Below are 23,619 nucleotides of genomic sequence, written 5' to 3' on the forward strand. Positions count from 1 at the left end.
CCCATGTGTCAGAAGTAAAGGCTGTACAAACTTTGTGGCTGTACCATACAGTAATCTCAGTATATTGAGAGGACAAGTGTGTGGGGCTCAGCAAGGATGCAGAAGTGAGGGAGGAGTGAGATGAGTGCCTCAAATTTTGTAACTTATTTTTAGTTAAGAAGAAATGGTCAGTTGTTTAATATGGGGTAAAAAATGCAACAGTGCATGCACGGCAGTTTGGTGTGTTACAAATAAACAAATAAGGGAAATTATGAAATGTGCTGGAACAAATATCTACTACTTTGGTGTTTGTTCTCTGAGAATATGAAGATGAATTGAATTTCTGCTAATGTAATTTTTATACTGCAGATTCACTCTACTGCCATTCTTTTCCATGATCAGTTATTCATTTCTGATGGGTAAGAGTTAAAGAGAAAATTATTGTATAGACATGAAGGTGATGTGTTTGTGTTGAGGCCACCGGTGATTCACTCCCTCCATGTAGAGTTAACACTAATTTTAACATTTGGGGATCTGCCATCACATGCATGTCACTGCCTCTGGGGTCCATTACTAGCTTGTGTAACCTGACCTTAATACTTAGCCGTGAGGTTGGCAGTGGGAAGAGAGTAGAGGTAACACTGTGCTGCCTACACTCACCTGTGCTGCTGTGCCCTGGCCCACTCAACAGGCTGCTAACAGATCACACCTCAGTCAAAGAATAACACTTGAAACTAGTGACTTACAGAAGCTGCTTTGGGAATAACTGTCATATTGCATTCAGTTGTTGTTGATAGATCAGGAATCTTAATTCACCATATCATAGAAGTGAAAAATAAGGTTTATGAGGCAAAGGGGAAGGCTGAAGTGTGAGTAAGGTGTTAGTAAAGGCTTCTAACAGATTTATCCTGTAAAATGAAAGGGAGGAAGGGTTACAGATTATATCAAGGATAGAGTGGACAAAACATGAGATAGATATTTTGAAGGTTAGAGAGAAGCATCAGCTCATTGCTTCAACAGAGGAAGGAGCCTTAAGTGTGAAAGCTGATGAACACAAGAATGTCAGTGAGTGTTGGGTATTGGTTGTTGATGAATGCTGGGTATTGGAAGTTACTTGGATCAGACAAAAGTGTATCAGAATTACTGGGAAAGAGAAGAAATTGTTTGATGAAAGGGGTGGGATTTTTGTCTTCTGTGAAGGGGCTATACAAAATTCAGGAAGTACAAAGAGTAAGTTTGGTTTGTATACTAAAAAATCATTTGGAAGAATAGCAATTGTGAATAATTGAAGAGGAGGACTGAATGAGGAGGCTAAATGGAAAAAAAAGGTGAGTGTATGTATGTATGAAAGTAGAAATATTTTGTGGCTTAGTATATGACTTTATTGCTTTTTTATTGGTTCAACTTACTGTTTCCTTTTTTTTTTTTTTTTTTTTTTTTTTTTTTTTTTTTTTTTGACAACTTACATCTGGAAAAAGGACCAGGTGTAAAGAGATCTGTAGATACAGTTTGTGATAGCAGTCCATAAGAACCATGGCAAACAAGCACCAGTGTTGATTAGTGCTAGTGTTAGACTGTTAGCCCTTGTACACATTAGTGAACTGTTGACATGACATGAGAACATCACTGGGTCATCCAGGACACTTTGTTGCTGCGTCCTTAAGTGACGACTGTATAGCTTGGCTGATACTCTTTCTCATGGTATGGCCCTAACCATTAGCTCAGGGCTGGTGCAGTGGAGGCTGTGGTGCTCCCATAGACTTCCCTGTGACAGCACTAGACAGTAAGCACTAGTGTGAGACAGTGCCAGTCAGAACAGTGAGACAAGGAGTTGAGCTACAGTCTTAGTGTGGGGGAGGGACCCAATAACACACTGGACACCCCCACCACACCTCATTTGCTTCACTCGCTTCCTCCTCCACTCACTGCATCCTTAGTGTTGCCCTCACATTAGCAGTGCACCTCTCCACACTGTGATGCAGGACAGATGTGCTTTTGCTCATTTCATTCCTCTCCACCTTTCAGCATATAGATCTTTTCCATTTTATTTATTCTTTAATCAAGTCTGGCAGACACAATTTCTCTCTCTCTCTCTCTCTCTCTCTCTCTCTCTCTCTCTCTCTCTCTCTCTCTCTCTCTCTCTCTCTCTCTCTCTCTCTCTCTCTCTCTCATTTGTATATAAAACACTGGTTAAGACAAAATTTTGTTTCAGTTCTTATGTGTTTTCAGAAATACAGGCCAGTTTGCTACTTAGTTACATGAGCACATGCCATTTTCCTCTTTGTGTTTATTGAATTGAAATGATACTTGAGAGGAAATAGTGAGTATTATGTCTTGAGTGAAGGGATGTATCAATATTGGCATTGATTGGGGTGAGGGTTACCAGGTGTGAGTGTGGTGTTGTGGTGCCACTCATGTCATGGGGCAGTGTGGGGGTCGTTCACTTCCATAATGAGGGCAACTGTTGAGTTGAAGGATCGGGGTGGGTCTGCATGGCCATAAAACTGGTTTTTGTCCTACAGGATACGGCAGGCTTGATTGCTCAGGACAACGTAAGTATTTTTGCATGCCAGTCCATCTGAGGTGCATGGTGGTGGGTCATGCAGTATTGTGTTGTGCCCCTAGCATGTTCCCTTACTGGTAGTGGTACATGGGCAGTGCATGCCAAGGTGCATGGAATTTGGTAGTTTTCATTTCACTAATGATCCCATCCACCCTGCCTTGCTTCCATTTCCTCCCCACCCCACCCCCTCCTGCTGGCCTCTAATTCCCTGTCCCCCTCCCAGTCATCCCCATCTCCCAGTCCACTACAGGCTCTTACCCTCCTGGGCAGGCCACTGGCAAACTGAAGTGCTGCTCCTCGGTGAAAAGAGGTGCTGCCTGAGGGTGTCATGTTGAGGTTACCGAGAGGAGTAACTGTCCACGTGCCAAGGTTTCACAACCTGTGCTGGCCTTGTGCCTTGTACATTGGCTATGTATCATTTTGGAGATAGAGGAACGGTTGCCCTGCAAAGTAATGATGGTAATGCTGTAAGTACCTGGATAGTGAAGCGGTACTGATGTTTCTCTGAGTGGCTTTGTCGGGTAGTGTTATGCTGTATGTAGAAGGTTGTTTGGAACGCTCTAACCCTGTGGACAGTAAACAGTTTGGTCAGTGCTACGGTGTCACCTTTGGTGAATGCAGGGCAAATAGACTCTCCTATTCTGCTTATATGGTTTTGAAAGCTCTTGCTGTATGGTATCATATTTGACATAAAAAAAAAAGGCAGTTAGCATGCCATAGTACTTGTGGTCAAAATTGCCACTGTCAGCAACCCTCAAAGAACTACTGGCCTGGGGAAAGATGCTCAAAACATAAAGTCAGCGGTATAAAGGCTCGGTTGTTTGCCTGATGTTGCAGATGGTGGCTGTGCCTCACCCTGATCCCAGCAGCAGGTGGCTGCAAACCACCGTATAGCCTTGCTTCCCTCGTTAGTGCTCAACCCGTGCTCCATCTGGGCATATCTGGCCACCACACAGGTGAGTTTTGTGCCAGTCCCACAGTACCAGTGCCTCCGCCCTTCTCTCTACCCTTGTCTCTCCTACCCTTCCCTCACCTCTCCTCTCCTACTCTCCTATTCTTTCTTGTTCAGTCTGATGTTTTCTGTTGTCTCCCTTCTCTTTCATTGCTTAAGTTTTCCATTGCCTTTGTTCCTTGTTCTGAATGATTCATCCCATCTACAGACATAACAGGGTTACTTCCCACTGTAGTCGCCTTCACACAAGCAAGATGCCTTCTTCCTGGACCTGTGGATTGGAGGGAACCTTCTTTACAGATAGACACCACATCTTTACTTCAGTCAGCTTTCATTGTGTGTGTGTGGAGCATTAATGCACATCATGGACATTACTATGTACTGTACTATTGCAGCATTGATGGGTATACTGTGTTAGTACTTGTCACTTCATATGCATCTGTGCTTTTACAACATTGTTCTCTGAATTCATGACATGCCCTCAAGTCTCTGGTGTTTTCAGATACTGATGGTGCAGGTAATTCATACCAATTCTGTGCTTTCATTATAATACAGGAAAGGATGATGGTCTTACCTGTATCACTTTGTCAAGTCCCTTCCTTTCTCACACAAGAATATATGAAATTTCTTTGACCTAGTGTGTGGATTGAGTGTGTTGATAACATTTATTAGTTTTCACACAACTTTTTTTTTTTTTTTTTTGGCCCTTCTGCACAAGGTGACTTGTTCCAGCACTCAATTTCCTGTGCCTGCCCCCTGCCCACAGGATAACTGGCCTGTTCGGCACAGGTAACTAGTTGCCTCATGTGAAAACCCTCCTTCAAAAACAACGAGTCAGTAGCCACAACAAGTTGCCTCATGTGAAAGGCCCATTCTTTGTTTGTTTGTTGTGATGTTGACAATATTTGACACTGACCACCATCAAGCTTGTTTACTCAGCACCTCTTATATTACTACTGCTAATACTACTATATCAACCAACTCATGACAATCATCCTTGCCTCCTTAACCTTTCATCCTATGTTTTGGTCTCCTTTCATGGACATCCTGAAACAATAAAATACTCTCATCTTAATTTTTCTTCCTATCATCATCTTTCTTCATTATTTAGGTACTCTTTTTCCTCTCCACATTACTCTTACTTCTACTCTTACTTCTTCTTTCCTAAGTGTTCACTAGTTTGATTGAGGAGAGAGGGAGAGGGTGTGTCATCACTGTGTAGATGTGTATTGTATGATCATTATGAGGGAATGGTGTGCTATTACCATCCATTGCTATCCACCTGAGATATTGAACCCACTTTTTTGCCAGATAAAAGTACTTTGGGAATGTGTATCTATATATGTAGGTATGTGTCCAGGTCTATGTGTATGTATGTATGTGTTTGTCTTCATCTGAGTACACCTTATCAAGTGTAGTAAGGAACTTTTCACTTGGGATGTGCCAGTAATAGTGAGTGTTTCTCATTAGATTGCTTGTTTTTCAGTCTTAGGATCTCACTTGTGTATCTTCCCATGTTGTGATGATTGGTAGGAGTGAGTAAGCTTAGTGCTGATTGGTGAAGGTAAGATAGTGCAGTATATTGGCTCGTAAGCTACAGAAAGCCAGGTGGCCTACGTGTGGCAGTTGCTGTTTAAAACATCTTTCATCCCTATCATTAAATTAACCTGGTCTTTTAAATCTTCCTCTTGACCTAACACTAACAACATGATTACTGAGTCCATTTCCATCATCTACCACTCTATTTGAGAACCAGTTTCTTTAAATCCTAGGAAATCTAAGCCTATCAAGCAAGTGTTCTCTTTATTAGCAGGTAACAATGTGGGGATTTCATTTGTTTACTCTTTGGGAAATGGGTTTGTGAATAATAAATTTGAGTTGTTTTTTCCTGTTTTCATCAGTCATAATAGATTGTGTTCCTTTTGGGGAACAAGAAAGCACCTAAAACTTACAAGGAAACCAGGGTAGGATCTGCATGATTGTGTGCATGTTGTAGGCCTCTGTACTTTTGCTTTATGGTATAACAGTAATCAAGGGAAGCTATTGGCTTGTAGTGTTGGTAAAATGTAGTCTTCCAAGATGTACAGCTTTAATTATATGGACTGTTTTAAGCAACATACTTCCAAGGAGGTCCTATCAGTGTTGCAACAAGAGAGGTTTGAGGGGGGGAAGGGGCAGTGTGTTGATAGCAGCACTGTAGTACATCATGAAGGTGTGGTAGAGAGAAGGGAAGGATGTGGATGAAGGAAGGTCTACAGAGGCCATCATGGCAGGCACCACCATGTACATACACACACACCCACACACAAGGAAAGATTAGAGAAATTACTGTACCTAAGCTGGATGAAAGATGGAAAAGAAAAACTTGATCTGTGGAGAAATGTGTAACAGAAAAGATGGATGTGGAAGATGTGTCAGTTAGAAAACTTTGCATTATGAGGACACAAAAAGAAACTTGCGAAGAGAAGAGCAGAGATGGATGTGCAGAATTAATGTTTTCCAAGATAGAGTGATAGACCAGTGGGATGTATTACTAGAGTTGCAGGTGTTGTCTGACTTGTTTAAGTGACAGGCAGGCATGTTAGAAAGCTTGGCTTGAATTGCTGTGCTTTCTATGGATATCTTGTGGAAAGAATTATAAAAAGTATAGACGAGAAAGCAAGAGAGAGAGAGAGAGAATCTGTCATACACTCCTTTCTATCCTTGCCTTTTATCATATTTTTGTCAGTTTTGATCATCACCACCATTATCATCATTATGGTCATTGCTACCATTACCATCACCATTACCACTACCACCACACACTGGGTATCAACAGAGTTGGTGCAGTCATGTAATGGGCAGTTTTTTTTAAATTCTCAGATGTTTGTCACAGCTGCCCAGCATGTCACTGTGCCACCCTCATTGACTCACAGTGCACATGGAGTAGAAAGGGAAGTCAGTAATAGAATGAGACAAGGCCACATTGACCAAAATACAGCTCAGTAAGGTGACAAAGGACCAGAGACCCCTTAGGCTGTGCTTGGCTCAGTGTGAAGGGACCAATTCATCATGCACATGATAGATGTATTCATTACAGGATGCATAGATTTTTTCCTATTATGATGTAGGTTCTATGTGAGTTTTGTTATCATTGAGAGGTAAAATACATAGCAGAATGAATCTTGTGAATAAGAAGCTTGAGTTCATTCATTTTCATTTATAAGAAATGTTAATCCTGTTATGACTAATGCTCCACTAATTTGACAAACATTTCACCACTGTTCCTGAAACCCCATGAAGTGTTTCACCAAGTCATCATGCTACCTTAGTCTTGCAATCTTTCTGTCTCTCTTGGTTTAATTCTCATGACATGAAACCTTCACACTGGACAATATTTCAAACCATTTCCTCTCTTTTCCCTTATTAACTGTTATTTTACACTGCTGGTATTAGCATGTTTGTCTTAAGAAATTTTTCCCTTTATCGAATAGTTTAGACTCTAGAATGCCTTTACCAACCCGTGAATCACCAAGCCATGTGTTGTGACCTTACAAGCCCCTGACTCACTGAATATATTAGACATTTTTGTTTTATTTTTTAAGTGTTTTGACTGAGGCATTACACCTTATTTTTTTTTTTAAGTACAGAAGTTATTATTGTATTGGTTCTCTGTATATTTTTGTGTAACTAGGTAAAGAAGACCATTTTTGAGTGCTGAGTTGCTGCAGGTCATTTTGCTGCCTGAGACAGAGCCTCCAGCCTCCTTTTGGGGAGAGGAGGAAGTATTGAGCCAGAGCAAGACTTGGACTTGTGTTGTGTGGTGTTGACAGTCACCTGCATTTACTTCATCTAGTGTGGCTTGGTTTGGACAATTTTGATTAGTTCTTATATTTTCTGTATCATTTTCTCTCTCTCTCTCTCTCTCTCTCTCTCTCTCTCTCTCTCTCTCTCTCTCTCTCTCTCTCTCTCTCTCTCTCTCTCTCTCTCTCTCTCTCTCTCTCTCTCTCTCTCTCTCTCTCTCTCAACCCATGTGCCTTCCCATTCACTAGTGGATGTAATCCCTGTAAGTACTAACCGTCAAGCTGCAATGGTGTGGTCTGCATGCCTCTGTTAAGATCTAGACACTAGTATAGAAGCTGCTGAGTTCACTAGCTAGACATTGATGTGACCTGAGTAATAATATTTAATTCTTCCCATGATCTTGAAATGGTGTGTTTTTAATAGTTAGAGAAAGACAGCTTGGATGCAGTGAGTATACAATAGAGGAGACTAGGTGTCTGTGTTCATAGCATGGTTCCATCCCTTAGTGTGGAGCAAAGCAGCTACTTGGAGTATTCTTTTGAAGGCATATACATTTTGTTATGTGCTGCATGCTTACTCCTATTGGGCAAGCTTAGAAGGGATAGGAATGGAAGCAGAGGGTAGTAATCCATTCTGTGTATTTTGCAAGTCATGTTTACTACTCTGAAAATTATTCCTGGCATGGATGGCTGGCCTCTTTTTGCTACCTTATATCTTGTTAATGTAGTTGTGGCTTGGGGGATTATTGGCATATCCTAATTAAACATCATGTAACTGTTACCATTGTGATACTCTTGCCTCTACTGAGGGAACTGTGATTCATGTTTTGTGTGTTTAATGGACTTGTTTTTTGTGACGCATCTTGGATGCCCTGTCGTTAGTCTCTAGGGTGTTTTGGCTAACCTGTTGTTGGTCTCTAGGCTGTTTTGGCTAATGTTCTATACTGGAAGGCAAATAAAACCATAGGAGACCAATCACAGGCATCAGTACTGACTCCCTTAGGCCTTTTACATCTCTAAATACTATCTTCTACAGATACATAATAAAGAAAAACCTCATTGGTCTCTAGATTGTGTTGGCAAATGTTCTCGTGTACTGGAAGGCAAAGAAAGGATAGGAGACCATATACAGGTATCAACACTAATCCCTAAGACTTTTACACCTCTATATAGACTTCATATGTATATAGTTTCATAGTTAGGGAAAAGCTTTTTACCCAGGAATGATTTTGAGACCCTCTTAGTGCAGATTGAGTTTTGGCACTAGGATAGACTCATTTCAAGCAGAAACAGTTTGAGTGTGGTGCCTGAGTGGTCTGCTTATCTGGGGTAATGATAAGACTTGATGCAAATCCTTGTTGTTCATGGCAAGCTGTGTATAAATAAGCAAAGCCATGCTAATACCAGGTGATTAGCAAGCAACAGCATAAATGCGATCAGTAGAAGTGTGTGTGTGTGTGTGTGTGTGTGTGTGTGTGTGTGTGTGTGTGTGTGTGTGTGTGTCATTCATTGAGGAATTATTGAGTTCAATATTGAATAAAAATAAAATAAAAAAAAATATGGCAAAAAGTGCTAACAAGTGGCTTTGACTAAATTTCCATCAGTAGCTTAAAGGGAAATGCATTATGTATAGCTGAGGATTTTGTGGGAAAAAAGTGGGTTGTACATGGTTGTATGATTGTATGGTTGTGGTATTGTGTTAATGTCTTTTTGCATGAGTTCCGTGGATGTTGTGGTAAATGTGCAGATGTGGGGAGCTGAGGCCCAGTAATGGATGTCAGGGGGGCACATTATGCTCACAAAAGGTACTACTGGTCGGCGGCAGTGATTCTTATTGCCAGAAGTTTGTGTACAGTGTCAAAATTTCTTGGGAGCACAGAAGGCCCGGTGTGTTGAGTGGATGGACTGCCCTGTGGTGTTGATAGGTGTTAGGAATAGTGTGTGGGAAAGCATCCACATGGGCCTTTCATCCACCATGTTATGGCTCACAAGTGTGGCAAACCAACACTATTTAATATTTTGACCTGATTGTGTGAATGGAATTACTCTGAGCTCATATGAATGCCATGTACTGAGCTCATATGAATGTCATGTACAGTTCCTTTGCTAATCTTTTCATTTATCTTTGTCTTTATTTAATGACTTCTTATCACACAAGAGTCTTCAGTGATTTCTGGACTTGCATTTCCTTTTCACAAGCTGAAATCCTCTCATTCTTTCAGCCTTTTCACATACTCCAGGACTGTCCTTATTTTTCATCACACAAGTCCACAGTGATTTCTGGCCTTGCATCCCTTTCTCACATGCTGGACTCCTTCCATTCTTTCAGCCCTATCTTTCATACACTACAGTATTGTCCTCTTATTTTTTTGGACATTTTCTTACACCCACCACAAATGCATACCAGATTTACTCACACTCCAAGTCCTCTCTGTTTTCTTATTATATGGGAAGAAGGATGACGTGTATCCTCTCCATATTTAATTCCTCACCTTTACTCCTTAACTTCATTTGGAAGTGCACCTTTTCATATCAGGTTCTTCAAGCAGGTATTTTAAACTAGGTACTCAACTGCCTTGTTTGGAATAGATACTAAAACTATGAAGAATTCTTTGAAAATACTGAACACTTGTCACCTCTCACATGCAATAACAGGAAGTATTACAAGAAGGCGCAAATGTACAAGTATTCCCCTGTTCATGTGACATTGATAGCACACCTCTTTCAACACCTAACCAACTCTATCATGAACAAATATGGAATTCACAAGCTGCGGAAGTGACTGTGGGAGTGGTTGGCTGTGATATACATGTACTTTGAGACAGATTACCCTACTGCATGTGTGCTGAGATAATGTCAAGTGTTCATTATTTTGCTCAGTTATGTTTTGTTTTATCTACATTTTAAGTGAAATGGTTAAATTGATTCCAGACTTGTGTAGGTGCTCCAGGAACCTGATTATGCTAAAAGTGCATCTCTCTTACTGAGAAAAGAGGAAAGACACTAAAAAGGAATTTGTAATTTTAAAGGACTTTGATTGGTTTTATGTGATACAGAGAAAGCAGTGTGTGTCCTTTTACCAAGGAAGACAGAATGGGATGGTTGTTCTGCTGCTGGATCTCTTGAATCCACACTGACCATTACTTGTACAGGGATGTCAGTTGGTCACAGGCTGCTGAGTGGTGCCAGAAATATTCGGTTAAAAACTAACATAAAAAAAAAAAAATGTCCTGAAGTGTCAGTTTCCACTGAATTTGTTTAATATTATTTCCATGTCTTTTGTGTATGTCATTTTTATTCCAGTACAAGTGTCTTAACTCTGTGCTTGTAACACTGTACAGTAAACTCACTCTCATCCTTAATTGGTTGTTTTAGGTTACTGTACAGTAAACTCACTCTCATCCTTAATTGGTTGTTTTAGGTTTATTCTTGGTCAGGTTTTTTTCACAGACATCACAAAATTATACATCAGTGTCAGTAACATCTATAAGGTAATCCTCATTCCATTGCAACTCTTTCCAAGTTTAATGACTTTAAAATTCCTTTAATTTCAAATATTAGTGAGATGCTTTATTTCATGACTCTTATGGAGGTTCAGTGTTTTGTCCAACTCTTCTTTCCTGTATTGTAACAAAAGCCCCAACACTTTGGTTAGTGGTTGTGTCACATGTGTTGGTGCCATTGCTCATTGCTGGCCAGTGTGCCTTAGGCTCTATGTGTGGTCACACTGCCACAGACACAGGAGGCAGACTGGCAAGAGGTAAGTGTGTATTGTGAACATCAAATGAATCACACTAAATTTTGTGATACATATCATGAATTACAAAACACTACAACTACCAGTATGATTTGACTCTTGAAAACATTTTTCTCCCAGCATAATAGCTTAGAAATTACCAAGGTTGAAGTAGGTACTAATTAAATTAGACATCTAGATATAAAATAACATTAGAGAATTCAAATCCTTAAGATCTGATACAGAATGAGAACTGAATCCTTCAATGTATATCTTAATGATAGGATAAATTAAATGTCTAATTTCATTAATAACAATTGTTAATCTTGGTATTTTTAAGCATTTAACTTGGAGGGAAAAAAATCCAGCATTGATATTACAGTACTGTAATGGTTGTGCAAGCCAGTCAGATGCAACAAGTTTTTCCTCTCTCACACACACACACACACACACACACACACACACACACACAGTTTGAGCAGCAAGGCATGCCAATGAGTGTTGCATATTGGCTCTCACAGGTATTGCGGCCGCTGCCCAGCCCCTGCCCCACTATCCAGCAGACCCCCTCTTGTAGCCACAACTACCACTACTTTACCATGCGGCCCAGGGACCTGGAGACCTGCCATGCGCTTAACCACATGTAGACACACATAGACACCTTCTTGTTTCCCCATGTGCTCTCCTTCCTCAGTTGTGCTTGATTCATTATAGACTCTCAGTTGGATTTGAGGCATTCCTGTAGATGTGTTGAGGGTTTGGATCAGTGCGAGGGGTGCTCAGCTCAAGGGTCATGTTCTTTTCAATTAGTTATGCTCCAGACTTCATGATCACCTTGACAGAGGAACAATCAAGGAATTCACTCATGCTACTCTTAGTTTTTTAAGACTTGGGAGTCTTATTTTGGTGAATGGTCTTAGTGAGTGAGAGTGGTATCTATAGGCACTGTTTGTGTGTGTGTGTGTGTGTGTGTGTGTGTAACCAAAGTATTATATTGTTGACATTATTTAAAATTTCTTAATAGTCTTTGGGGCCCATTCTATACTAAACAAAAATAATGGATATTAAACTTCAGAACAGTTCAAAATAGAATTGGTTATCGTACAAATTGTGAGATTTGGCTCCATGAAAACAGACTTGGCTGCATTGTCACTGTGCTGAACTAATGCATCTACTGTAATTTATCTTGAAAATATTTCTTGTTTTGTTTTAGTTGTTGAAAGTTTGATTATATTTTAGTTTTTAAACAAACATTGTTCTTTGAATCCAATGTACTTGTTACATATTGATTGAAAATTTTTTAATTATATCAAGCAACCATTATATATAACTGATTGAAATGTTAAGACAAGCTATTGCAGTGTAGGAGACAGGCTTACATTGCATTCTAAACTGAAATATTGTGAAATACAATATGAGCACAGTTTACACAATGAGTACAGTCTCAAGGCAAAGTGACGTGTGCCACATGTAGCTGGTAGAATGTGAGCAATGATGTTAAGACAAGGATGTGTGTGTTAGCAGAGCCACCAGTGCTGTGCTTTCCACTTGGAGCTGGCAAAACGTCTGGTGCTGAGCTGAAAAAAATAGCTATACTCTGCTGTGGAGTGGAGCCTTTTGAAATCAAATGTAACTTTCTTGTGTGTGTGTGTGTGTGTGTGTGTGTGTGAGAGAGAGAGAGAGAGAGAGAGAAATCAGGTTCTGGAGTTAGTTCATCCAAGATTTGAATTCAAGGTAGTATTTTCAACCATTGCCTCAATATAGTTTCTCAAGCTAATGCAAGTACGTGAGGCCTGCTAGCAAAGGTGTAGACTCGAAGCCTTTCAACTGCAGCTCATACGTAGACCAGGCTTGGGCATGTCAAGTGACCATCGCAACACCATCATGCACCGATCCTTTTCGTCATGATGTATTTCTCCAAAATTCATCCCATTGATAAAGGAAAAAAGGAAAAAGAGGGTAGACATAAAGCAAAGCATATTGCTAAGCATTGTGCAGCTCCATCTTGAGTTTAGTTGGCTATAGCCCATACCTACTTCTCATTGCTGCATTGTGCACTCCTTGCATTGCCTGTTGATTGCAGAAGGGTTGGAGAATAGATGTTCTGACAATCTCTGGTAAAGTGGACACTTAGCATGCTATATATATATATATATATATATATATATATATATATATATATATATATATATATATATATATATATATATATATATATATATATATTAGTGTCTCAAAGAAAACTGACTTGGATTAGGGAAAGCCTTTGAGAATTTGTCCATAGTTTATGATTATCTAGTGCAGTGAAGGTCTTGTGCTTTGTATTAATGGAGCTATATTTACAAAAAGAGTGGAGGAAACTTAGGCCCTCAATTTGTTTTGCTTTTTAAATATCTCTACATATTCTGCTTGTTGGTTCAGAAAGAAGAGTATGAGATTGGCTGGCTTTTGGCACCTTGGAATTATTGTATGATATCTCTCTTTTTTTTGTGCCTTGCATTTCAGAAGATGAGAATAGTATTACATGTGCTGCTGTACTGAAGAGTTTGTGTTAATGTAAGGACAAGTAATGAGCTAACTAGATCTTAATGATGCTAAGGTTACTACCATTCCTAAATACTTTGACTCTACCTACCTTTACTGTATGACTTAAGATATCAGATATTAAGGCTCCCTGTAAGCTTAGAAGCATACTGTTAGGTAGCAGTAGTAGTGTAGTGCGGCTTAGTGGTAATGCAGTGCTGTCTCCCTACCTGTAGCTGGTGGAGGGGGGAGGGGCCGGAACTTCGTCATCAGTGGCTGTAGGAGGCGGCGGGGCAGGAGAGGGTGTGGAGGATGGTGGGCAGCCCCCACCAGGGATGAGCCAGAGTCAGGACTGCGAACCCACTCCTCCCTTGCCACGTCACCCTTCCAAGACTAACTTCTTCCAGCCTGACGCACCACCGCCCCACCACCACCCCGGCTACCACCACCACCACCACCACCACCAATACGTGGACTCTCCCCGCAAGGCTAATGCAAGTCAGCAGGTTACACGGCCACCGCGGTCCCCTCACTCCTCACGACCTAGGTGAGTGTGCCATGCTGCTGCTTGTGCCTCAGAGAAAGTCTAATTTTTCAGGACTCAGTCAGTTGTTGAATGCAAGTTTATTAATTTTAGTATTAACACAGCTATTTCCATGACTTGTATTGTGATAACATTCATCTATTCCAGTCTTGCTAATAATGATTTTCTTTCCTTTTCTTGGTTATGATAAGTTTAAAATCTGCAAAGCACAATAGACAGAAGTATTTTCTCTATAGTTGTCTGTTCTGGATTTATTAATTTGTCTAGCTTCCTGTGAGGACCAAGTATAGGACACTAATAATTAGCAATGTAATAAAACTGCTTCTCTCACATGCTTGTGGTGAATATCTTGACAGTGTTGAGTCCTGCCCCATGGTGTGTAGTGCAGGTGTAAGTCACAAGTGTGTTGATCAGGAGGTGTCCATATATTTTGTGCCATCAAGAGGTTCCTTTGAAAAAACTTCAATAAGGTCTTACTTTTGTAATCACTTTAACTTTGTAATATACTGCAGGCTGTGTACATAACAGTGTAAAGAGAAAGATTATGAGTTAGAGGTGCCCACTTTGAATGTTAGAATTAGCAGCACTTTTATTGACATGTCTAAATAAGCCGGACAGACAGCCGTGCTCCTTGCCTCTCTTGGCTGCTCTGCTACACTGGTTCTAAATAATGCTACTCACTTGGAGTCTTCTTTAAGTAATTCAGTATGTTAGACATAATACCCACTGATATACTGCAGTGTACTCCCAACTCCTTTAAGATGGTCATGCCTTGGGGCAGTTTCACTAACTTTATTTTATGTTCATTGTTAACTTTTTATTGGATTGATCAGAATGTTTAGGGTTGCCTTGCCCATCTTTCTGCCAAAGAACATGCAGTGTGTTGCATCACAAAGGAGGTATTACTTGAATGGGTTCTTGAAACATTAGATCCAACTCTCATCATGCTGAGGAGAGTGACAAGCACGTCTTCACAGAAATGACACAGCTTCCTTGTTGTGTTGAGTGTTTGTCATAAGAGACTGACATAGTAACCTTTGAGTAGTACTAAGGGCTTTGAGAGCAGCTGCACTTTCTTGCCTTCTAAAACAACAAATGTGTCATCCTGCAAGCCTTAGTTCTTGCCTCTCTTGGAAGGTACACACACACACACAGTGAAATATGGTACAGTTAGCAGTGATAAGACCTTTCTTATTAATGCTGTCAATGTCTTGTATTAAAGGAGGCTTGTGGCCGAATGGGTTAGACCGCCAGGTTCAGGCACTTGCCCCAGAGTACCAGCAGGTCTGTGGTTTACACACCCAAAAGTACTACTTGTACCTTGTGCCTCATGCACTCACTGGGTGTCAAGAAGCTTTCTAACTACTAGCTTGATGTCAAAGAGAGTGCAGCACTCGTATGTACTGAATTACAATGCCTACTAGCACAGGAATGGACCAAAACATTCAATAATGGCATTTGTCTGTTTTGTTGATCACAAGTAATTTACCTGTTATGCAACTTCCAAGTAGTCATTCATATTGAACAAGATTGGATTGGGTCACAGATGAATGAATAACTGAAATAGGGGAATGCTTATGATTTGGTAGTTGTATAACTAGTTGGATGACTAGTGACTTGTTAGTGAATGTATTTAGTTGATACTTTTACATTGTAGTCATGTGGGCAGCACGGGATGTCTTCACGTGTTCAAGAAATACTTTGTGATATGTTGGGAATATACTGCACATGCATCCTATTCATTGCTTCCTACACGAGGCTGACTCAGCATATGGAGTGAAAGTAGAGCACTAGTACACATTACAACACTGCCCACTCACCTCTTTCCTCCCCTTTGTAGAATAGGCATGTTGTCTTATTCTGTAAGAGCCTGTGTGGGGATTGAGGCAGAGCATACCATAATATGAGGGATTGTAGGAGTTCCATAGTGAGCAGAGTGTAAAGAGGGAGCCACATGGCTAGGCTATGGCACCCCACAGTGGAAGAGAGACAGAGACTGGTCAACTGTGATGCCTGCATCCTTGCCCTGACATCATTTGGTGCAGGGTGAGGCTGGCAATATTATTATTCTCAAGACTGACTTGTCCTAACTTCACCTCAGAAATATACTTGTTTGCAATATATCTTATGCTTGCCTTGGTTTTCTTGAGTCCGGATCAATCATATCAAATTTGCTGTCTCTCAGGACTGAGAACAAGTAATTTTAAGGAATGAAAATAAAGTGGAGGAGGGTTCCCATTTCCCATACAATTCTTTATTTATAGAACAAGATCTTAGTTTGACTTTATAAACAGAAGAGAAATCTCCCATCAATAATGTGTTTTGTGACAACAAAGTGTACCTGGTGCTATGAGTGTCCATTATGGACGCACCAAAGTGGTAAACAACGAACAAGTTGACCAGTTTTCTTTCCCTTCTACTGGTGAGACTTTAGAAAGTACAGAGAGAGGGAGGAGAGCCTTGAAACACAAGGGACACAGGTAGGATAGTGCAGTGTGCCCTTAGTGATACTGACAACAGTATATCTCCCTCAGGTTCTGAAATATCAGAGTTACAACTTAAGAGTTAGATCAAACACTTTGAAGGGAAATACTCTTGCTAGAGAAACATTACAGTGAAAGGGAAGGGATTGTTTACATGTATAGTGTTCTGCTTGTTTAAAAAGTGTCGGGGACAGTCTGTGTGACGTCCACACACTTTTTAAAGTGAGGGAAGTGTCCCTCCACCCAGCACATATTTGGTGCCCCTGATTGGTAAGCAATTTATGTGTCAAAAGAAAATTACTGCACACCCATATAATACAATTTGGTATTTTGCCTGCATTAGGAGAAAACCGCTTCCTTGGAATAACCCGTGCCCCATCATTCCCAGGAAATCATCAGTCAGTTACCACAGGTCAGTGAACACTGACTGATAGCTTGACTTTGGACTAAATCAATCATGACCCCTTGCCACTTGTCACACTCTAGCCAAGACCCAAGCAAGACAGCAGTCTATCACACTGCAGTACAGTGTACAGTGTTCTCCCAATTTAGCACAAAGTCACCGGGACGCTGCTAATGAACTGGGCTCTTTTGTTGGATTATTTATTTATTTATTTATTAATTTTTTTTATTTGAGAATGTTAATGTCCATTCAGAAGACATGTCACAACTGCCTTGAGTTTGTGCCACACATGCAGTCAGTTATGTAGTGCTGATAAATCACCAAATTAAGATCTCTCCTAAATATATAAAAATTATGTGAATTAAATAATGATAACATTAATAATAATAATAATAATAATAATAATAATAATAATAATAACAACAACAATGGTAATGATGTCATTGTTTTCACACAACCTTCCCTTTTTACACATGCAAGGTGAAATTCAAGAAGAAAACAAATATCCAAACACAGCAATTTAGTATTGAGATCAGGTTGTAACCATTGCCTTCCTAGGAATCAATAATGCTTACACACACACACACACACACACACACACACACACACACACACACACACTCTCACTTACAGCTTCATTTTTACTTTACCTTAAATTTTTTTTTTGGTGGATTAATTTAATTTGAAGATGTAGTTGTACAGATAGCATTGTATAAACTGAAACATGGAACTTGGAAGCAGAAGAGAGGCATCAGAGGACCAGAAATGTGTGAAGCAATACACAAGAACAGAAAGAGAAATCAGGATGTTCAAAGGAGAACAGGTGTTAAAAGAAAGCTGGTGGAGCAGAGCAGATTGTCACAATGATTAGGACAATTAGAGAAGATGGACAAAGAACAATTGGTAAACAGGATTTTTCAGACTAAGGAAAAGACCTCGGATGGGAATAATGAAGAGTGTAAAGTGTTAGGTGTGAGAGGGATGTCTGTGGATCAAGGAAGAATGGTTGCATGTATGAGGGCTGATTGGAGTCCAGTTATGAATGCATAAATGGGACACAGGGGGACAATGGGGGTCTCTGTAGGAGTTTGGCTTGTACCTTCTTTAACTAACGTATCAGATCAGATGCAGGAAAGGAGTGAATGTGTTATGGTGCAACAAAGATAAAGAAGTTCTGCTGTTGGAATCTTGTGTGGAGAGACTTGTACATGCCTTTGTAAGTGACTCTTGTGCAGCTGTGGTCAGGAAAACCTGTCCTTTCTGCACATACAGGATTAGATGGTATGTAAGTTAGCCTTTTGAAATGATTGAAGAGTGTGTGCATGGGCAGATGTTCATATGTTTGGGTGTGTGTGCATATGGCTGTCTTTTCTCAGCCTTACCCCTTTACAGGTCTGTCAGCCTGGTACTCTGTAGGTAATAAATTATTTTATTCTTTGTTTTTCTGTGTTCTATGTTTCTGTCTCTTTCTGAGCATCACTTTGTGTGTAAAGGAAAGGGAAAGTTTACTTGGAAAATTATGAATAAATAAGCTATTAGGTATTGTAATGTAATTATGACCATGAATGTGACAAAGACCTGTTGGGCAGTTGGTCCCAGCAGGATGAACACTAAATAGTCAAACACTTGCTGAAGCCATCATTGTTATGGGCTTCAGGATGACACATTGAACAAAGCATGCAAAGAGTGTAATTTGTAATTAATCATTGGCAGGTGATATTAACCACAAAAAGGATCAGTTTTATTGTCAGAAGCAACAGAATTGATGCATTGCCTTCAGCTGCACACATTCACACATTGAGTCATTAATTGTAAGCTTCCAGACTGTAATTGTTGGCCACTTTCCCTGAAGGATAAGTTCAGTGCCACACAAAGGCTGGAGTGGGCCACCAGACTGCCTGTGACAGCGTGCTGGGTATTCTGGTGTGAGGGAAAAAACTGCTCCTTTATAATGGAACCCTTTTGCTTGGATTTTTTCAGACTTTGTTTATTTTGAATGAGCCATTTAGCCAAGTTTTCACAACAAATTACATTGTCTGGTGTAACATTCCAATGTTAAGTTGGGAGGTTGCTGTACTCTTCATATTCTCATGCCTAGTTAAGACACTGAAATATATTTACATGTGAAATATATTTATACATAGTAACAACGCTTCACTTATATATAGAAACACTTTGTTGGAAAATGTGTGTGTGATCTGAGGTTAGATATCAACTGCCTCATGTATTCTTGCAAAAAGAGAAATTGAGTAAAATTAGAAAAAAATAGTGAGGCCTCTAGTAGTAAATAGTAAATGCCACTAAATGGATCAATTCCTCTTCAGTTACCTGCACATCATCCTCCATCACCATCAGACACAACACTGAACACTGTAGCAAAGGCTGTTAAATTGTGACATCATCAGACAGGGATTATTTGTCTTGATGCTATGCCAAACCCTATTGGAGGTGCTACCATCAGGTGGTGGCAGCTCCATAATAACAGAACCATAATTAGCAATAAATTTGAAGAAATAAGTGATTTATTATGGCACACTGATCATGTCGTATGGTTGTTTCCATCATGGATGATACACGGGTTGTGCACAAACTTGCTTTGTGACTTTTGTACGAACATAGGAAAGATTTGAAATAATTCATTATGATGACTCAGATTACATGATTATGTTTGTTATTTCATGTAGAAACTGACATTTTATCAACAGTGTTTAGTGGCACAGATATGAAATGCATGTCACACTTTAGAATGTGATTCCTAGGCACTGAGTCAATTTTTGACGTCAGTGCACCACTGCACCAGCCAGACACAGCACTACGGGATAACCTTTACAGAGGAATTGATCTCTTTAGTGTTAAGCGTTTCCATCACACAGGAGTTAAATATTTTATCTAGTATTGAGAATGATAGAATGATCTCGTCAAATGTGACTCTCACTCTTGACTCTCATGGTTTTAATCGGAGTTAGTTTTCAGTTGCATCAGAATTTAGATGTGCTTTTTTTTTTTTTTTTTTTTTTTTTTCCTTTTTTTCTTATTTATTTTTTTTTTATTGTTGGTAAAACCAAAATTAACAAATTTTGTGCTTAAATATTGAAATATTGGTTTGAAGATAAAATCAAGAAATTATAGTATAATGTGATCTCTGTTCATCTTGTAGCATCACTAATATATATATATATATATATATATATATATATATATATATATATATATATATATATATATATATATATATATATATATATATATATATATATATATATATATATATATATGCTAAATATTGATAATTTTTCTATAGTGTGAAGTGCATGTTTTGCTATGAAATCAAATGTTTATTGGCAAGCAGATTACAGTTATTACATTTAGATGTATATTTCTTTATTCATTGGTGATAGTTTTATTTTGATTACTAGTGTTTGTGTTGCTTATGTCTAAGTTGCTTATGTCTGTGAAAAGTGGAGCTTGTTTGGGCGTGTTTTATTAGCTTGTTCATGACTGAGCCACTCCTGAGGCTTGTCACCAAGTCACCAGGCTGGTGTGGTGTGTCCCTTCAGCACCGTGCTACTGTCCCCCCCCCCCCCCTTCACATGCCTCTCACTTGTCCCCAGGATGTACTGTGTTTACTGAGATCTTTCTTTGGCTCAGTGAGTTAGTACACACACACACACACACACACACACACACACACACGTAAACTTTGAGGCAGCAGGATGCCGGGATGTGTGAGCAGCAGCATAGCCTCCCTAACCTCTTCCTGGCAGACATGGTCACTACTTCTACTGTCACTTTCCCCTCTGCTATGTGTTGGATATTTATGATTAACACACTGCTTTATTTTATCTGAATGATGCCAGAACAATTACTACTTACTCGTTGAGAATTTCTCATGTAAACTTTTATTGAATTGGGATTGGCACTTTGTGGAAGTGTCAACCATGTATGTTTGTATGTTTGGGTTAGCAAAGTGAGTGCAGGTGTTTGAAGTGGCTGCCCAGATAACCTAACCGGGACCTTTGCAGTATAATTTCTATCAGGGTTCCCAGTGTTGTATACACAAAGTTTCTATGTACTGAAAGTTCACACACTCTTTCATCTTCACATAGGGAGTTTGTCCCTCCAGTCATGCACAATATGTATTTAATTTTTTCATTGGGTTTGTATACAAGGAGCAGTGTTTAATGAATCCTGCCTCTCAGGACCATCAGTCAGTAGAAATATAAAACTTACAACAAGAGAAATACTCGTATTGTTGGAAGACATGATGTCGCAGTTCAAGTTTGTGTTTACTCTAAAGCCTTCTCACATTTTCCTCTTGTACATGTGTTTGTTATGTGGTTATTCTGGTGGTATTATACAATAATATCAGTGATCTGTTACTGTACTGCTTTTGTGTCATATTAATGTGGAAATGTTCATAAAACACAAATAATGTCAGCACTCAAAAGCTTACAAGTGTGGGAGGTTTCTAGGTTTTTAGAATTCAGGACAAAGGATCCTTAGCCTGTATTGGTTAAGTGTGCTGACATCATGTAGGGAATGTGTGTGACTTAAGATTGGACACTTGATAAGCAGGTTTGCTGAGCCATCTCTGTTGGTGACAGAGATGTGGTGGTGTGTCCATGCGGATTAGCAGGAATGGGGAAAGTGGATATTACCATGTTTGTACCTGTGGGTAAAGAAGCACAATGCAATCACGCTGCAAATCATTCTGCCAGTAGGTTGTTGATCAGCTAAGAAAAAAAAAAAAAAAAAGAAATAAAGGAAACATCAAGATCATGTGTAGGTCACTACTTGGGTAAAGAAGCACAACACAATCATGACACAAACCATTCTGCCAGGAGGTTGTCAATCAGCTGATAAAGGAAAACATTAAGATGAGTGTTGATCAAGACGAGGGAATACTTGTTCTGGAAGGTTGTAGGTCACTGGTTCTCAAACAGGAAGCTGTGGCCTCCAGGTGACCACGATGAACCAGTATAAGTGGTACTCTAAGGGCCTCAGTGTGTGGGTGTTTGAAGCAATACAGTAATACCTCATGTTTCATAATGGCCTAAAACATCACTCTGGAGAATAGTGAGGGGGAAACTTATAGAAACATTGCTGCAGGTTATGCAGTGTTCATGAAGAAGTGGAGATAATTACTGCAAAGTTGTGTCTTGTTTGGTGCTCATGATTTTTCTTTTCCCTTTTATTAAACTGCAATCTTTGCCATGCTTCCTCCCAGGGGCCATCCCACGTGTGGGAAACAGCCGGACGAAGAGAGTAAAAAGTAATGTGGATATTTCTGGCATGCTGGGAATGTTGAGACATGTGCACTACAAGCTCACTGTAATGGAAACTGAATCAATACAAGCTTGGTTTAGTGGAAGGATTTTTCCATAATTGTTTGAACAACTTATAGAAATAGTTTGCTCTTTTGAATAGAAACTGGCAGCTTTACCACTACTGATTGCCCACTTTCAAAGGAATAGTTCACCAACAGTAGCTTGGATATTTTTCCTCTTTAAAATTTGAGAGAACACTTGTGGGTGTGATCATAAATATGTGAATTTGTGTGTGTGGCTGCCTGGTCCCAGCTACTTCTCTGTGTGGGGTATATTGGCCAAGGTTACTGATAATTAATTGGTAGGCATGTTCAAAACTCATCCAGATTTAAATTGACAGTGTGTGTTGCTTCATTGCTCACTTGTTTTGCTTTTGCTAAGCTAGGTTTTGCTCTCTCTCTCTCTCTCTCTCTCTCTCTCTCTCTCTCTCTCTCTCTCTCTCTCTCTCTCTCTCTCTCTCTCTCTCTCTCTCTCTCTCTCTCTCTTCAGTAACCAAGAAATGTCTTTCTAACCAAAATCAGAGTCCTCAAAACATGACGGATCAGGTGTGGTGGGACGGGAAGGCAGAATGGGAAGGAACAATATCAGAGGGAAGTAGAAAGAGGTGGAAGTTAAGGGGAAACAGGTGAAGGGTTAGGGATTGAGGTATGAGATAGTGCTAGAAAGACAGATTTGCAAAGGAGTGAAGAGAGGAGGAAAGGTTGGGAAGAGGGACAGTCATTGGAAAGAATAGACAAGAAAGTGTATATGAGGATAAGAGTGAAAAAGTTGGTTTGAGAAGTGAATTGTGGTGCTGCAGAATATCATGAGAAAGAGTGGATATTCAGATGAGAGGAAAGTAAGGCAACTTTCAGTGTGGGAACCACCATAAGTGCAATGGAACATGTGAGGATGAGAAGTGATGTAATGAGTTGAAAGGATGATTGATCAGCACTTTGGTATCCTGGAAGCATTTTTGCTTTGGCTATCTACGGTGGACACTTTTCAGACAGGAGCGAGTTGTTGTTGATGAGGATAATGGTACAATGAATGGGTAGTGGCACCAAGCATGTGTTCATTGGTGTGTGAGTCAGTAGGACGGTGTGACAGGATTGGAATGTCTGGTATCCACATGATGTTCCTTTCCAGTGTGATGACTGTGAGGGCATCTTGTGAATGATGACAGAATACACTTATTTACCACCATTCATTTTAGGTCAGGGTGGAGGGGATGACTTATGGAACACTTATTGAAGTCTAAATGAAAGTGGGTTATTGTTTCCCAACCAGGCTTGAAGTACTAGCTGGATTGGCATTGCTGGAGCTTGATGCTGTCAATCAGCCAAGC

At 39.9% G+C, this 23,619-nt stretch overlaps 1 protein-coding gene across 7 annotated transcripts in view; it reads left to right on the forward strand.

The window, feature by feature from the left end:
• Positions 1-23,619, forward strand: part of LOC135104119 (palmitoyltransferase ZDHHC8-like) — a 47,917-nt gene that overhangs the window by 14,327 nt on the left and 9,971 nt on the right. For 3 of the 7 annotated variants that reach the window (XM_064011136.1, XM_064011130.1, XM_064011132.1), the window contains 2 exons: positions 2,502-2,531; positions 13,772-14,082. In XM_064011136.1, the coding sequence (XP_063867206.1) occupies positions 2,502-2,531; positions 13,772-14,082 (341 nt within the window). The remainder of the gene's footprint in view (positions 1-2,501; positions 2,532-13,771; positions 14,083-23,619) is intronic. The other 4 variants (XM_064011131.1, XM_064011134.1, XM_064011135.1 and 1 more) reach the window with 3 other exon arrangements.

This window comes from Scylla paramamosain, chromosome 10 (assembly GCF_035594125.1).
Source record: "Scylla paramamosain isolate STU-SP2022 chromosome 10, ASM3559412v1, whole genome shotgun sequence".
Classification (NCBI taxonomy): domain Eukaryota; kingdom Metazoa; phylum Arthropoda; class Malacostraca; order Decapoda; family Portunidae; genus Scylla; species Scylla paramamosain.